The sequence below is a fragment of the Hylobates moloch genome, unplaced genomic scaffold (assembly GCF_009828535.3).
Source record: "Hylobates moloch isolate HMO894 unplaced genomic scaffold, HMol_V3 SCAFFOLD_5, whole genome shotgun sequence".
NCBI classification, from domain to species: domain Eukaryota; kingdom Metazoa; phylum Chordata; class Mammalia; order Primates; family Hylobatidae; genus Hylobates; species Hylobates moloch.
Genome location: NW_026652280.1, coordinates 20,679,229 through 20,695,797, shown reverse-complemented (window position 1 = coordinate 20,695,797; position 16,569 = coordinate 20,679,229). Strand labels below are relative to the sequence as shown.

Here is a 16,569-nt window from a genome sequence, read left to right as displayed (position 1 = left end):
GAGTGTGATCAGGGTGCCCAGCAGTGCTGACAGGTCAGAGGGTCCAGGCGAGTTGTTGGTGTCCCATTGTGTCAGCTTTCTTCCCTGTGGCCAGAGAGGAACCTTTAGACCTGCAAGGTACTCTGGGCTCGCTGTCTCGACTTAATGAGGGTCTGACTAGTGTGAAGGCTAAAGATAAAATGAAACTTTTCTGTGGCATTTGTCACTGGCGTGGGACCTTCAGATGGCAAGTAATTAAGAGATTCCATAGCTTTTTTCATAATTGCTTATTTTTCTTTTCCACATTTTTTCATGTGTGTGTCTGCATGTATGCTATTTTTTTGAAATCTAAGAATCTGCCATTTTTGGGGCCCAGTCTCTCCCACCCCTGCCTGCACTTTCTAGAGAGAGGCAGTGAACGATGGCAGCTGCTCCAGAGGTGCGGCTGATCAGATTTTTTAAAAAAACTTGGCTCCCAAACTGACCCCTGTCCCCAGCTGGTTTAGGAAGAGTGAAGAAGCATGAGGTCGACCTGCGTAGCTGAACCGACGTGGTGTTTGGAATGGAAATGCAGTGAGAAAATAGGTTTCCCTGATACGCAGTCGAGATTGAAGTGGGATAAAAGCGGCAGAAGATCAGTTGGAAGAGAGGAGAGAAGGTTTTTTTTCTTTTCTTTGGTGGAAGAGATACAATGTGCAGAGCCTTGGAAATTCTAAAGATGTAAGAGATTGGTGATGGAGGCAGAGCTAAGGTTTACATAATGGGATAATGGGAAGAGCAAGAATTTGAATGTAGGCGGCCAAGAGAAGTCAATCCCTGTGTTTCTTGAACATGTATAAAAACTGGGGATGCTAGCTAGATTCATTTTCTAAGAGGAGGAAATTAAATTTGAAACATTACATAATATAAACATATGTTATAAGAACATTTTATATTTGAAGGAAAGATAGGAAAGATGAAAACATGCTAGATCCATTCATTTATTGAATTTTTTTTTTGGGCGAGGCACAGTGGCTCACACCTGTAATCCTGGCACTTTGGGAGGCTGAGGCAGGAGGATTGTTTGAGCTCAGGAGTTCGAGACCAGCCTGGACAACATAGTGAGACCCCGTCCTAAAAGAAAGGGAAAGGAGAAAAAATATATATAAAAGAATTATTTTAAAAAAAAATTCAGCGGAATAAAAAAGATACAATGAAGGGTCTCAGTGGCCAGATAGTGCTAGAAAATAAGACTGGGAATCCTAAAGCAGACCTTGTATTATTACAGTTGTTTTATGGGAAGCCTTTATAATACTGTCAAGATGGTCAGTAGACTTTGATTTGTTTTTCTCTAAGTAGGACTGTTATGATTTAGAGGGTGTTGATCTTCATTAGGGGAAATGTTAGTTTCTTTATTAAATAGGGAACCAGCATTTTCACAGGTCAGAGGAGGCAGACCTTGGCTGGATTTAGGCGTGCGTCTTTCTGTTTCAGGATTAAAGTTGGGATTCAATGGTTAGGCTGTGCTGTGCCTTTAATACTGACATTCTCTAATTGGAAATTCGGAAACCAACAATTTTTTTATTGCAAAGGAAGAAGAATTTTGTTACAAAGTATGAAAAGTATGATTAAGGGGTGAATAGGTTTCTCTTACGTTTTTCTTTTGACTTCATAACTTTTGACTTCTGCCAACAAAGATGAAATAGCTTTTCATAATTCTCAGAGGCTTTGAGTAGGAAAGGAAATGTTTTGTCTCTGTGTCATAGGAGAAAATACAGTGATCATGTGACAGACCTGAGTTCTTTCAATTTCCTTTTTTGTAAACAGGTCTAATTCCCTCAGATATTGTTGATGTCTTTGGGTGAAAGAACATTATACCTTAAGCACAAATGCCATTAGTGAATTATAGGTCATTTATATAGGGTTTACTTTTAAATTAAAAGATCACTGGCCGGGCGTGGCGGCTCACGCCTGTAATCCCAGCACTCTGGGAGGCTGTGGCGGGTGGATCACGAGGTCAGGAGCTCGAGACCAGCCTGGCCAACATGGTGAAACCCCGTCTCTACTAAAAATACAGAAATTAGCCAGATGTGGTGGCAGACGCCTGTAATCCTGGCTACTCGGGAGGCTGAGGCAGGAGAATTGCTTGAACCCGGGAGGCAGAGGTTGCAGTGAGCCGAGATCATGCCTCTGCACTCCAGCCTGGGTGACAGAGCAAGACTCCGTCTCAGAAAAAATAAATAAATAAAATAAAAGACTATTATTGCATTTGAAGGGAGATGTATTTTATAGGGCATAAGTGAAAGACATTGTTAAAATAACTAAAGCTAATTCTGTTTGAAAAGCAAACCGTTGAGGGAAAGGGAAGCTAAAATGAGATCGTTCTATTTTATCTTTTAAAAGAGAGGACTGAGATTTATTTTTGTAATGTTTTTAAGCAAAAGAATCTATTTTTAAGACAGTAGTACTTAGGAATTGGGGTGGAAAGTGAAGAAAACTTTCAGACATAAACATTCCTCTTTGTATTCAGTATAACTGAGAAATGAAGTGGGAGTTATACATTTTTTTCCCCTCCAAGTGGAATGGAACACTTGCTCTTGCCTTCCAGAATGTGGGAAGGGAAAGGGTAATAGGACAATGTGATTGTGGGTATGAAAAACATTCCTATAAACCAAAAAAGAAGGGTGAAGTTACAGAGAGTGGTATCCATTCCATTAGTTATACAACCCCAGAGAGGGGAGTCCACGCGCCACAGTGATCTCGGGTTTCAGATGACATGATGCGCTTTCGGTTGGCCACTGCACTCAGAAACGCCCATTATGCATTTTCAGCTTCTAGTCGGCCTTCCTGCAGGTGAACTAGGATGACTGATCACTTTTTAAAACTACCATCAGTTCACTCTGACTTCTTACCACACACCACTGCTTCATGCTGGGCTTCCCCCCCACCCCCCCGCCCCCCAAGAGAAGAGTATAAACCTTAGGTGGAGTAGAGGGATGGGGACAGGGTGAGGCTGGATCACTGTGGAGAAAGAGTTGCTTCTCAACCCCTTGGGGGGTTTGCAGGCATGGGAGTTCCTCTCTGGGGCCTTCTAGACCTTAACTCTGCTTTAGCTGGGCAGATAGGAAAAGATAGGGGTGGTGTGGAGGGCAACAAGTTTAGCATTAACTCAGTGATTCAATACGGCTGCTGTGCATGCATTTATAAATCAGGAGGTTCCTGTACGTATAACAGCAGAAAAAGGTGAGAAGAGCCATATTAACCTTCCCAGGGTTCATAAGAATGTCAGACAGTTGCACTGCCGACCACTCAAGTTTGGTTTCATGTGGCGACCTTTCCTCATTCTTGTGGTTGTATGTTCTGGGCCTCCCACCCACAGAGTATTTGAATTATCTCTCATCTTCTTTTTGTTCCTGAACCGACTGCCCTCTGGGATGAACAGTGTGAAACTGTATAAAGTCTTTTGCTCACCAAAGTCATAAAGAGAGGGCAAATGACATAAATCCTGTGAAGCTCGAAAGAAAAGGTGGAGGGACTAGGGCAGAGCCCTGCTACCATGGGGACTTCCAGAGCCTGAGCCCAAGCTTTGCATCAGTTAAAAATCTACTTTTCAGGCCCTTTCAACCCTGGTGGGGCAGGGGGTGGTGTCTTGAGTTTTCTAATCACAGTGACCTCTAACTTTAGATCAACGTGGTTGGTAAAGATAGATCACAGGGATACTCAGCTAATGGCAGCTTTATTGTGAGTATTCCATTTACAACACTAGGATGATGAATAGAAATAAGAGTGGTGACATTCAGGGATTATTTGTAAGTGGGTGGATTCTTTTGTGGATATAGTGCCTGACAGATGGCTTTTTCATTCCCCACATTTTGCAGTTTAAATGTTCAATTTCATTTAAAAAACAAAATCATAATCACAGACTTTCCTACTGGGTCTGACTTCTCATAGTTATTTGTAGGTCAGTATCCCTTTAGAGACGTTAATGTTTTATTTCCTGTGTACGTTTTGCATTGGTGGTAGTTTGGTGCTGGGGGTATGTTATTCCCCCTCTGTTTCCGCAGGCGCCCCTCTGAGAGAAGAGTGGTCACAGAGTGTTTTCTCTAGGCTGAGTAAGCCATCGAAAGAAAAGCACGTGTGACTTCTTCAGCTCGGTATTAACCGAGACAGGTGTGAATAGAAGCGGATTTATTCTTCAGCTGCCATCGAACCCTAAGTGTTGATTTCGCCTTCAGCAGTAGTTTTTTCTAACCAAATTCTTCAGAGTGTTTGGATGTGTCCCCAGAGTGAGTTAATATGCTGAGGGTCTTAGCAGCTGTTGATAGATTTGTGGTGTATATGAGTTTTCTCAGGCATGTATATTCTGAGTAGAAATTCTGTCTTGACCCTGGAATGGTTACTTTTATTAGGAATGTGTGATGTTTTCTAGATTGTACAAGAAAAAAAAAAAATCAAGTGCTTCAGTAAGATGTGGAAGGAGACAACGTGTCAGGGACCACTAAAGCAGATTTGAAGGAAGGATAATAACACAATAAATACTGAAGGGCAGAGTCTGTCTAGGAATATGCATCTAAATTGGCTAGGTGAATTCTTCCACTGAAAGTTGCCTGAAGTCAGCTGCTACCCTCTTCCGTTCCGACTGACTGCTGCTTGCTTCATTCTCCTTTCTCTTCTCTCACTCTCTCCTCTTCCCTTTCCTTCTCTTCCTGGCTGTTGGCCTCTACTGCAGAAGGAACAGATCCAAGAGATCCCCTCACTTCCTGAGGGCCCCAGAGCTAGTGAGTGACAGAGCTGGGTCCAGCCCTGTTCTTCTGTTATAAACCCAGTGCCTGTCTTGGTGTTGCATTAATTATTTGACATTTATGCTAGAAAGATGAGTGACACTTTGCCTGTCCTCAGGCAGCTTACAGGCCAGTCTGTAAGAGAAGACAAGTACACACAGACTGGAGTAGAGACCAGGAAACAGTAGAGTCCCAGGATGGAAGGCTGGGGGTCCAGGGAGCAGAACATGCCCCCTGCAGTGGAGGCTTTATCGCCCCCTGACAATCACGTGTCCTCTGCGGGTGGGGGGAAGAGCCCCTTTTAAAGATCCCTCCAGCACTGCATGTATTCATATATCCTTCATGTTTAGTAATGGCTGTGACCATCCATTACTCCTGTCATCTGAGCATGTTTCTTTTTTAACAAACTTAATAGGGAAAATTAGGGTTAAATAAAAATGGACGGAATCAGCTCCTTAGGGTTTTTTTTTTTTTTAAAGTCCCAAATGGAATTTATTAGCAGATACCCTGCGGTGGCTGTGGATGCTCGTTTCTTTTTTCTGTGGATGAATACTGAAATCTGTACTTGGCTTTTTTGATTGTGGCATGTTTCTTTTAATAAGGTATCCCAAATCTGATGGTGACGATGATAGTGATAATTTTGCCAGCGGAATTAAATGCTGTCAAGATCAAAATATGTTGGAAGTAGCTTTTTATGAAAGGGACACATTTTCTAGTTGCTACACCAGAACCTTTTTTTCTAGGCTACAGCAGTTTCAATCAACTTCATTCTTGTTAGCTGGGAGCCACGCTGGTAACACCGTATAGCAGTATGGAGGGATTACTTTTGAAGCTAAAATTATCTAGGTCTTACATGTATTTTCTCGATGTTTGTCCACTTGGACTCAGAGTTTCCTGAGTCCTGTGTGCTCTTTCTTGGTTATCGTTACATTAGTGTGAATTGTATAGGGGTTTTATCTCATCGTGAGGAAATACCAATTACTGATGAAACTATTTTCTGCTCATTTAACAGAACATCTGCTCAAATTCATGACCATGGGGGATATGAAGACCCCAGACTTTGATGACCTCCTGGCAGCATTTGACATCCCAGATATGGTCGATCCTAAAGCAGCTATTGAGTCTGGACATGATGACCATGAAAGCCACATGAAGCAGAATGCTCACGGAGAGGACGACTCCCACGCACCATCATCTTCCGACGTGGGTGTCAGCGTTATCGTCAAGAACGTTCGGAACATCGACTCCTCCGAGGGCGGGGAGAAAGACGGCCACAACCCCACCGGCAATGGCCTACATAATGGGTTTCTCACAGCATCCTCCCTTGACAGTTACAGTAAGGATGGAGCAAAGTCCTTGAAAGGAGACGTGCCTGCCTCTGAGGTGACCCTGAAAGACTCGACGTTCAGCCAGTTTAGCCCGATCTCCAGTGCTGAAGAGTTTGATGACGACGAGAAGATTGAGGTGGATGACCCCCCTGACAAGGAGGACGTGCGATCAAGCTTCAGGTCAAACGTGTTGACGGGGTCGGCTCCCCAGCAGGACTATGATAAGCTGAAGGCACTCGGAGGGGAGAACTCCAGCAAAACTGGACTCTCTACGTCAGGCAATATGGAGAAAAACAAAGTTGTTAAGAGAGAAACAGAAGCCAGTTCTATAAACCTGAGTGTTTATGAACCTTTTAAAGTCAGAAAAGCAGAGGATAAATTGAAGGAAAGCTCTGACAAGGTGCTGGAAAACAGAGTCCTAGATGGGAAGCCAAGCTCCGAGAAGAATGACACTGGCCTCCCCAGCGTTGTGCCATCAAAGACAAAGTCGTCCTCCAAGCTGTCGTCCTGCATCGCTGCCATTGCGGCTCTCAGCGCTAAAAAGGCGGCTTCAGACTCCTGCAAAGAACCAATGGCCAATTCGAGGGAATCCTCCCCATTACCAAAAGAAGTAAATGACAGTCCGAGAGCTGCTGACAAGTCTCCTGAATCCCAGAATCTCATCGACGGGACCAAAAAACCATCCCTAAAGCAACCAGATAGTCCCAGAAGCATCTCAAGTGAGAACAGCAGCAAGGGATCCCCGTCCTCTCCTGCAGGGTCCACACCAGCAATCCCCAAAGTCCGCATAAAAACCATTAAGACGTCTTCTGGGGAAATCAAGAGAACAGTGACCAGGGTATTGCCAGAAGTGGATCTTGACTCCGGGAAGAAACCTTCCGAGCAGACGGCGTCCGTGATGGCCTCTGTGACATCCCTTCTGTCATCTCCAGCATCAGCCGCCGTCCTTTCCTCTCCCCCCAGGGCGCCTCTCCAGTCCGCGGTTGTGACCAATGCAGTTTCCCCTGCAGAGCTTACCCCCAAACAGGTCACAATCAAGCCTGTGGCTACTGCTTTCCTCCCAGTGTCTGCTGTGAAGACGGCAGGATCCCAAGTCATTAATTTGAAGCTCGCTAACAACACCACGGTGAAAGCCACGGTCATATCTGCTGCCTCTGTCCAGAGCGCCAGCAGCGCCATCATTAAAGCCGCCAACGCCATCCAGCAGCAAACTGTCGTGGTGCCGGCATCCAGCCTGGCCAATGCCAAACTCGTGCCAAAGACTGTGCACCTTGCCAACCTTAACCTTTTGCCTCAGGGTGCCCAGGCCACCTCTGAACTCCGCCAAGTGCTAACCAAACCTCAGCAACAAATAAAGCAGGCAATAATCAATGCAGCAGCCTCGCAACCCCCCAAAAAGGTGTCTCGAGTCCAGGTGGTGTCGTCCTTGCAGAGTTCTGTGGTGGAAGCTTTCAACAAGGTGCTGAGCAGTGTCAATCCAGTCCCTGTTTACATCCCAAACCTCAGTCCTCCCGCCAATGCAGGGATCACGTTACCGACGCGTGGGTACAAGTGCTTGGAGTGTGGGGACTCCTTTGCACTTGAAAAGAGTCTGACCCAGCACTACGACAGACGGAGTGTGCGCATCGAAGTAACGTGCAACCATTGTACAAAGAACCTCGTTTTTTACAACAAATGCAGCCTCCTTTCCCATGCCCGTGGGCATAAGGAGAAAGGGGTGGTAATGCAATGCTCCCACTTAATTTTAAAGCCAGTCCCAGCAGATCAAATGATAGTTTCTCCGTCAAGCAATACTTCCACTTCAACTTCCACTCTTCAGAGCCCTGTGGGAGCCGGCACACACACTGTCACAAAAATTCAGTCTGGCATAACTGGGACAGTCATATCGGCTCCTTCAAGCACTCCCATCACCCCAGCCATGCCCCTAGATGAAGACCCCTCCAAACTGTGTAGACATAGTCTAAAATGTTTGGAGTGTAATGAAGTCTTCCAGGACGAGACGTCGCTGGCTACACATTTCCAGCAGGCTGCAGATACGAGTGGACAAGTAGAGTATCATTTAAATTTTTGTGTTTCAGTGATGAGTCTGTAGGCATGAGTGCTTGATAAGATGCCCTTGATTTTAGGGTGGGAACACAGTGAAATGGACGGGTGTGTGTGTGTGTGTGTGTGTGTGTGTGTGTGTGTTTGGAGGGGGCGAATGCCTGTGCAGCCAGGCACATGATCCAGTAAGGATTGTTTTCATAGAATAGAAACAATTAGCTGGGGATGTGGTGGTGGCAGTGGTGTTGGAGGTGGTAGCAGGAGTCGTAGTGGCGGTGGTGGTTGTGGTTGTGGTTGTGGCAGCAGTGGCGTGTGCCTGTTGCCCCAGCTATACTCGGGAGGCTGAGGTGGGAAGATTGCTTGAGCCCAGGAGTTCGAAGCTGCAGTGAGCTGTGATTAAGCCACTGCACTGTAGCCTAGCATTGGGGCGAGATCATATCTCTTTAAAAAAAAAAAAAAAGAATAGAAGCAATGTTGAAACATGAATCTTATTTTAATAAAACGAGTTTTTTGAGGGAAGGATAATATATATGCACTAGTTGAGTTGTGGAACTTTAGATTTTGGTAATCGTTTGGTCATTGAAATGTATATTGAAAGTCTGAGATTTAGCGGATTATAGTGTCATCCCATTGTATTAGGTATTTGAGCCTGGCTTCATCATCAGAGTTCCTGAGTTAGTGACAATTTTGATATTTAGAAAAATACTTACTGTTATTTATTTATCTATCTGCTGGCAGCTCTACTGAGCTTACTGTTGTTATTTATAATGCTGATCTTTCTTTTATAGTTAAATGCATTTATCAGTACCCACTTCTGGTGATCCAGAAGTGTGTTCAGTAATATCCTTCACTGCAATGAATTTAAGCCACAAATGGCAAACCCATCTCCAATTGAACAGAATACCTTTGTGTGTGTTTGCAGCTTTTGTTTTGTAGTGAAGTGCAGGTCGATGTTGGTGAATTACATTTCACAGTGGGCATCAATCAGCCTTTTATCTCCATCATTTGCTACTTCGTGAGGCAACTTTTAGCTGATAGATAAATGTATTTATCATAAATACATAATACTAGTATTTGGAAGTAATTAGACATGTTGAATGAAATAAATTTGAGTTAGACCATGTGACGTGTTGTCCAAACCAGAAAGCTTGTGAAATTTCACTGGGCACAGTGGCTTATGCCTGTAATCCCAGCACTTTAGGAGGCCGAGACAGGTGAATTGCCTGAGCTCAGGAGTTCGAGACCAGCCTGGGCAACATGGCGAAACCTCATCTCTACCAAAAATACCAAACATTAGCCGGGCTTGGTGGCGCATGCTGTTGGTCCCAGCTACTTGGGAGGCTGAGGTGGGAAAATCACTTGAGCCTGAGAGGTGGAGGTTGCAGTGAGCTGAGATCATACCACGGCACTCCAGCCTCAGGTAACAGAGCAAGACCCTGTCTCCAAAAAAAAAAAAAGAAAAAAAAATTGTGAAATTCAAAGGGAGCACTAGTTTGAGCTAATATACTCTGCCCCTCAAACATCTCTATAAAGATTTAACATTAAACTGGGCTTTCCTTTTTTTTCTCCCTCCAATATTTTGTTAATTAGGATGTTTATGCTGCAATTCAGAAGTTTGGTACTATCTTGGTGATTAGTTCCTCAAGGATAATTACTGGTTTAAGTTCTTTGTAGCATTTTGAGTTTGCGGAACAAAAGATCAAGAATACCCCGGTAATTTTTTTCTCTGGTTTTTCAGTTCAGTGGAAATGGAAGCAATAAAGAGTTTTGACAGCATTCTTGCAGGTTTGAATGTTAAATGTTTCATTGGCTCCGGCAGTAAAATGCTCAAAAAGCAGGAAAGCAGCAACTTAGTTCAAGAAGGCTGTGATGGCTCCAGCTGTTAACCTAGCCCGGTGACAATGCCTGGGTTCTGTCTACATGGATGTCCTCCCATCTTGACACCGCTTCATCAAAAGGATAATATTTCTTTTCATCCTAACAGGATGCAGTAAAAAAGGGAAAAAAGCCAAAAAGCTCTTTCTTCATTTCTGTTGTCCTCGTGTCTGTGTCTGCTGGTGGGCTGTGTAGAGCGGTCGACTCTGTCCTGGCTTAGGAGGGTTCTCACTATGAGCTGTGTGCTCTGTATCTGGCCTTTGGAGCTACCCTCACATGTGTCTGTCTGAGACCTCCTTCTCTGAGAGCAAGGAAGGGCATGAGCAGGCGGGTAGGAATGTCCTTCTTCCCTGCGTTTCCCTAATTTTTGTTCTTTATTAACCTTTTAGGCTCAACAGCCAAAGTAGGGTGAAACGGGTGAAGCTCTGTCCCCAGGGGGAGAGATGAACATCTTTTCTTTTGTGCGTGGTTGCTTTGGCATCACTTTTGTATCTTGCTGGGACGAGTACGTGGGTCACCTATTTGACGCGGAATCCCAAGGAATGAATCAGGGCAGAATGTGTATTTAACTCTCAGACCAGATACACACAAGCAAAACACTCACCTCCTGATCTGTTTCTGTTTTGCAGCCATCCACTCATCTATGTAGGCCACTCAGCTCACCAGTGAAGGGTGTTGGTTTGTAGTGAGCTTCAACCCACTGCATAGCCAAGCACTGCAGGACCAGCAGTGTGAAAAGGCCCCATAGCACGCTGTCCTCCTGTTCCTTGTCTCCCCTTTCTCACTGGATCCAGAATGCCTCTCCGCAGCTTCCCATTTTCCCAGACTCAGCCAGACTGTGTCACTCAGACCCAAGCGGGGAGTGTGGCTTCTGCCTCAGTAGGAATAGCTGCTGTGTCTTCAGCATTCATGGTTTAACCCAACCTGGAGTCTCTTCCTTGGTTCTAGGGGCTCAGTAGGATGCCTGTGGCTGTTGCCATCCTAGCCTCCACATGTGGCCATGGGAGTTCTCGACCATTACTGTTGCCTGGGGTGCCATCCAGCAGCCATGGGAGTGGGAGGTGGGGGCTGCAGTAAGACAGAAAAGAAAAGAGAAAATAGCCTTTGTTTCATCCTTCTCGTTTGCCAGTCACATGACTATCGGCCAGTTTACAGTTTGTTCAGCTCGAATGGGAAAAAATTACACAGAACTTGGTTTCTGTCTGAGGATGGCACTTAAAACACACATGACTGCTTACAAATCTAGAACTGGACACAGGGGAGCCTGAAGTACTGGCAGCTGTGCCAAGCCCCTCCTTTCCTCTGTTGTACAACATATTCCATACATATTTTTTTGAGATGGAATCTCACTCTGTCGCCCAGACTGGAGTGCAGTGGCACGATCTCGGCACATGGCAACCTCTGCCTCCTGGGTTCAAGTGATTCCCCTGCCTCAGCCTCCAGAGCAGCTGGGATTACAGGCACACATCACCACACCCAGCTAATTTTTGTATTTTTAGTACAGACGGGGTTTCACCATGTTGGCTGGGCTGGTCTTGAACTCCTGACCTCAAGTGATCCACCTGCCTTGGCCTCCCAAAGTGCTGGGATTATAGGTGTGATCCACCCTGCCTGGCTAGCATTCCATGTATTTTAACACTTTAACTCCATTTCCCCATTGACCTCCACATTCCTGGTAGCTCATGGATGAACTGGAAGAGTATACCAGTCCACATTGTAACATTTTTCTGGTGCTCACACCCTGGCCTGTGCTTTCTGGGGTAGGAACCTAGTGCAGTTTAAGCCTGTGCCTGTGGCTCTGGGGCAGGATGCCCCGGGTCTGCACATTAGTGTCTAGTTAGTCTAGTCTTGTCACCCGAAGTGGATTCCTGAACCAACCTTGCTGCCACTGTTCATGGTTCGGAAAGTGTAAAGGGTATGGCCTCTGGGGTCCTTGCTAGACTGGCAGGTCCATCACCCTTCACTCAGTGCCTTTTAGCTCCTCGGTTTACCAGGTCTGGAGAAAGGTATGACTTCATTAGCAGAGGGACCTCCTTCCCTTTTTCTTTTAATTGTAGATTAATGTAAGAATAATACAGAAAGAACTTGTATACCCTTCATCCAGTTCCCCACAATGGTAACATCTCACAAAACTGTAGAACAGTATCACAACTGGGATATGGGCATTGACTCAGTCATTTATAGCCACCCACACCCTCTCCTCACTCCTTAACCCCTGGCAACCACTAAGCTATTTCATTTCTATAATTTTGCCATTTCAGGAATGTTACATAGATGGAATCATATAGTATGTAACTCCTTAGGATTGGCTTTTTTTCACTCAGCATAATTCCCTGGTTGTTGCGTATATCAATAGTATATTCCTTTTTATTGCTGAGTAGATTCCATTGTATGGTTGTACTATAGTTCATTTAACCATTCACTTGTTGAAAGACATCTGCATTGGATCCAGTTGGGGGCTATGATGGATAAAGCTATTATTAACATTGTGTACAGGTTTTTGTGTGGACATAAGTTTTTATTTCTCTGGGATAAATGCTTATTTATCAGCTGGCTTACATGGTATTTGCACATTTAGACTCTTAAACTGTTTTTCAGAGTGGCTGTACCATTTTATATTCCCAGGAGCAACACACGAGGGATCCAGTTTCTCTGCATCCTCCAGCATTTGGTGCTGTTACCATATTTTATTTTAGCCATTTAGATAGATGTGTGGTATTATTTTATTGTGGTTTCAATTTGTGTTTCCCTAGTGGCTAATGATGTTGAACACCTTTTCATGGGTTTAATTTGCCATCTGTTTTTCCTTTTTGGTGAAATGTCTCTTCATGTCTTTTGCCCATTTCTAATTAGGTTGTTTGCTTTTACAACAAATCATTGAGTTTCACAAGTTCTTGATAGAGCCTAGATACTAGTCTTTTGTTGGCTATGTGGCTGCAAGTGTTTTCGCCCAGTCTATAGCTTGTCTTTTCATCCTCTTCTTTAGCAGAGCAAAAGTTTGTAATTTTCCTGAAGTCAAGTATATCAGTTTTCCATTTTATGACCTCTCCTTTTGGTGTCAAGTCTAAGGCATAGCTCTAGATCCTAAACATTTTCTTCTGTGTTTTTTTCTCAACGTTTTATAATTCTGTGATTTACATTGAAGTCTGTGACTCATTTTGAGTTGATGTTTGTATCAGGTGTGAGATTTAGGTGGAGGGTCACTTTTTTCACCCATACATGGCCATTTGTTGAAGATGCTGTCGTCCTCCAATGAATTGCTTTTGCCCCTTTGTCAAGTGTCAGTCAGGCATTTGTGTGGGGCTATTTCTGGGTTCTTTATTCTGTTCCATTGATCTGTGTGTCTGTCCCTCTATCAGTATCTACAGTCTGAGTACTGTAATTAGGTAGTCTTCGAGTCTGGTAGATGGATGCTTCCAATTTATTTTTCTTTCCCAAAATTGTTTTCACTCATCTAGTTCTTTTGCCTTTTCATATAAACTTTAGAATAATGTTGTCTGTTTCTGTAAAACAGCTTGCTGGAATGTTGATAGGAATTGTATTAAACTTAGATATCAGTTTGGGGGAGAATTGGCATCTTTACTATATTGAGCGTTTCAGTCCATGAACATGAGCACAGATTCTTCATTTATTTATACTGATAAGAACAGACACTACACTTGTTCTTAGCCAAAAGGCCGAGAAGTGATTCTTCATTTATTTATATCTTTGATTCTTTGTTTTGTAGTTTTCTTTTCTTTTTTTTTTTGAGACGGTGTTTCGCTCTCATTGCCCAGGCTTGAGTGCAATGGCGCGATCTCAGGTCACGGCAACCTCCTTTTCCTGGGTTCAAGAGATTCTCCTGCCTTGGCCTCCCGAGTAGCTGGGATTACAGGCATGCACCACCATGCCCGGCTAATTTTATATTTTTAGTAGAGACAGGGTTGAGATGGGGTTTCTCCATGTTGGTCAGGCTGGTCTCGAACTCCTGAGCTCAGGCGATCCGCCTGCCTCAGCCTCCCAAAGTGCTGGGATTATAGGCGTGAGGCACTGCGCCCAGCCTTGTAGTTTTCATCATATAAGTCATTGTGCATGTTTTGTTAGATTACTTTTTTCAAACAATCGTAAGTGGTATTATATTTTTTGGTGAGGACATATTCATTGCTAATATATATAGAGACAAATACTTTTTATATTTTTTTTGTGTATCCTTCGACTCTGTTGAACTCAGTTATTGGTTTCAGGGGTTTTTTTTGGATAGATGATATTGATTTTTCAGATATCAAAATAGCCTTGCGTTTCTGGAATGAATCCCACTTGGTCAAGCTGCATATTTCTTTTATATATTTTGAATTATAATTGCTGCTATTTTGTTAAGGAGTTTTGCGTCTATATGCATGTAGGTTTCCTTTTTTGTTCTGTTCTTGTTTGGTTTGAGATAGGTTGATACTCACTTTTTAAAGAATTGAGAAGTATTCCTTCCTCTTCAATTTTTCACTCCACCTTTCAGAGTCCTTTTATGTTTGTTTTATATATAATGTTCAGGGTTTTGAGTTGTACTTAATGGGAGGCATAGGGAAAGTTACTTTTATTCCATTTTCATGAAAGTGGACGTTTTACTCCATGTTTAAAAAAGATCCTAATGTAGCTGTCCTGTCTTCAAGGAGAGATCTTGTAATTGCATTATTGTGCTCTACTGGAGACTTTCAGACCCCAATCTCTGTTTTTGCAATTAGGCTTCCTGGGAGGGTGACTTTCCATTTGACTTCCTGGGATTTCTGTTGTCTCTGAGTCGAAGACATTTTCTCCACCCAGTGTAAACTTCCTTTCTTAGCCCTGTCTTTAAAAGCAGTTAGGAGTGAGAATTGCTTCTTTTTCCTTTCCCATCTGGTGAGCTGAGCCTCTTTGAAGACCTCAGCCTTTCTCTTAAGAATATACTTCTCTTGATTTAGCTCAGTCACTATCCCCTTTTTTTATCTTTCATTTTATATTTTATTTTTCCCTTTCTATTATTTTGTATTTTGACCTCTGTTTATGTTTTGAACAGAGCCTGTCTCAGTTTCCCCAGGGTGCTTCTCTGCACCTAGCAAAGGGTCTGTCTGCCTGTGAGCACCAGCTGGGGCTGTTCCTCCCACGCCTCTCACCACCTCCCCTTACACATGCCTTTAGCCTTCTGAGACTGCCAGTATGCCATGGGTTAAAGGAAGGTTTGGGTGGCCTTTGGTGCATTCTCTTTGCCAGTTGCTGCTGCTGCTCCGAGTGTTCTGTAGACAATCTATGCAGAAGTAACAATTGCCAGAGAGACTCAAAAGCACCACTTCCTTATAAACTGGCCTATGCTCAGTGACCCCAAGAGCAGGTCTCTGGTAAGAGCTGTGTTGGAATATATGGTTTTAGCTCGAGGCCCTCTTTGCCATACGTTCCCAAAGCTGTCTTGGGATTTGATCACACTCTGGTACACGATCTGGGCCAGGAACGGAAAGCCTGCTAGGCTGAGGTTAGACTGCCTGCGTGCATCTCCTTACCCCTTGGAGGAGACAGTGGCAGAGGGAGAGAGCCTAGAGGGCTGAGGGCCTTGCGGGGATTACTACTTTCTAGGGAGCATGGAATCAAGCAGTAAATAAAAACAGTTCTGAGCAGCTGACTCTTTAGCCATTAAATCTGCCCCGGTTAGGGGGTTTGTATTCTAATCTATCTGCTTAATAATCCCTGCTTCGGGGTATGTTGAGAAAAGGTAGTGGGCAAGAGACCAGAGGAGCTTTCCTCTTCTCCATGAAGTATTTAAGAGCTGAGGACTGTTGTTTGAATAATTGATATTTTAATGTGTTGGGATGTCATTGCTTCACCTCCTCTTAAAACCATGTCTAAATTTAACCAACTACAGACTGGAAATGTTTTCTGTAACCCCTTAATTTTAAAAACCTGTTTTCTTCTTGTGGAATTTATATCAGCTATAGAATCACAGAATGCTATAGGTCTTTTGGCCAGCCCTTTTATTTTATAATTGAAAAAACAAATGCCCAATTGGTGGCAGAGCTGGGACTCAAGGCAAAGTTTCTGTATTGCTGGTTCATGCTTTCTGCTTCTCTAAGATGTCGAAGCATAGGCTCTTACAGCCGGAGGGACCATAGGAATCACATAAGGATGGATTCTTGGGGTTACTTCCGAGTCACCTTCAAGAGCGTGGATAAAGGTGACACTTGCAGTGGTCCTCATTTTCAGGGATTGCTGGTTCACTTTAGTTTCAGGAACTTTCTGGGCATCGTTAATACAACATACTAACTGTATTCTCGTGAGCAGCCTCTGCTGGTTCTCATTTCTAGATTTCGCTCTGCTCAGACAGCTTCCTCTGGAAACCAGGGAGCTCACCTGAATTCCTCCCCTCTGCCGTCTCCCAAAATACCCTTATTAGCTGAAGACTCGTGACCCTTGGCTTTTGGTCCTGCTCTTCTAAGTGTTTAATTTAAATTTTGGTCAAGACTAGTCCTGTCCTAGTTTATATTTTAGTGTTATCAACCTTTGATTTACCCATATTCTTCAGTAATAAGCATCTAAGTAGATGATATGTGTTGGCCATGTAGCTTTGTGTAAATTTGTTAATTTAA

At 43.8% G+C, this 16,569-nt stretch overlaps 1 protein-coding gene and 1 pseudogene across 17 annotated transcripts in view; one reads left to right on the top strand and one right to left on the bottom strand.

The window, feature by feature from the left end:
- The window catches only part of ZNF532 (zinc finger protein 532), a 123,662-nt gene that overhangs the window by 50,767 nt on the left and 56,326 nt on the right, over positions 1–16,569 (top strand). For all 17 annotated transcript variants that reach the window (XM_032152148.2, XM_032152142.2, XM_032152152.2 and 14 more), the window contains one exon: positions 5,752–8,114. In XM_032152148.2, the coding sequence (XP_032008039.1) occupies positions 5,769–8,114 (2,346 nt within the window). In that variant the 5' untranslated portion in view covers positions 5,752–5,768. The remainder of the gene's footprint in view (positions 1–5,751; positions 8,115–16,569) is intronic.
- Positions 13,507–13,674, bottom strand: LOC116470135 (U2 spliceosomal RNA; annotated as a pseudogene).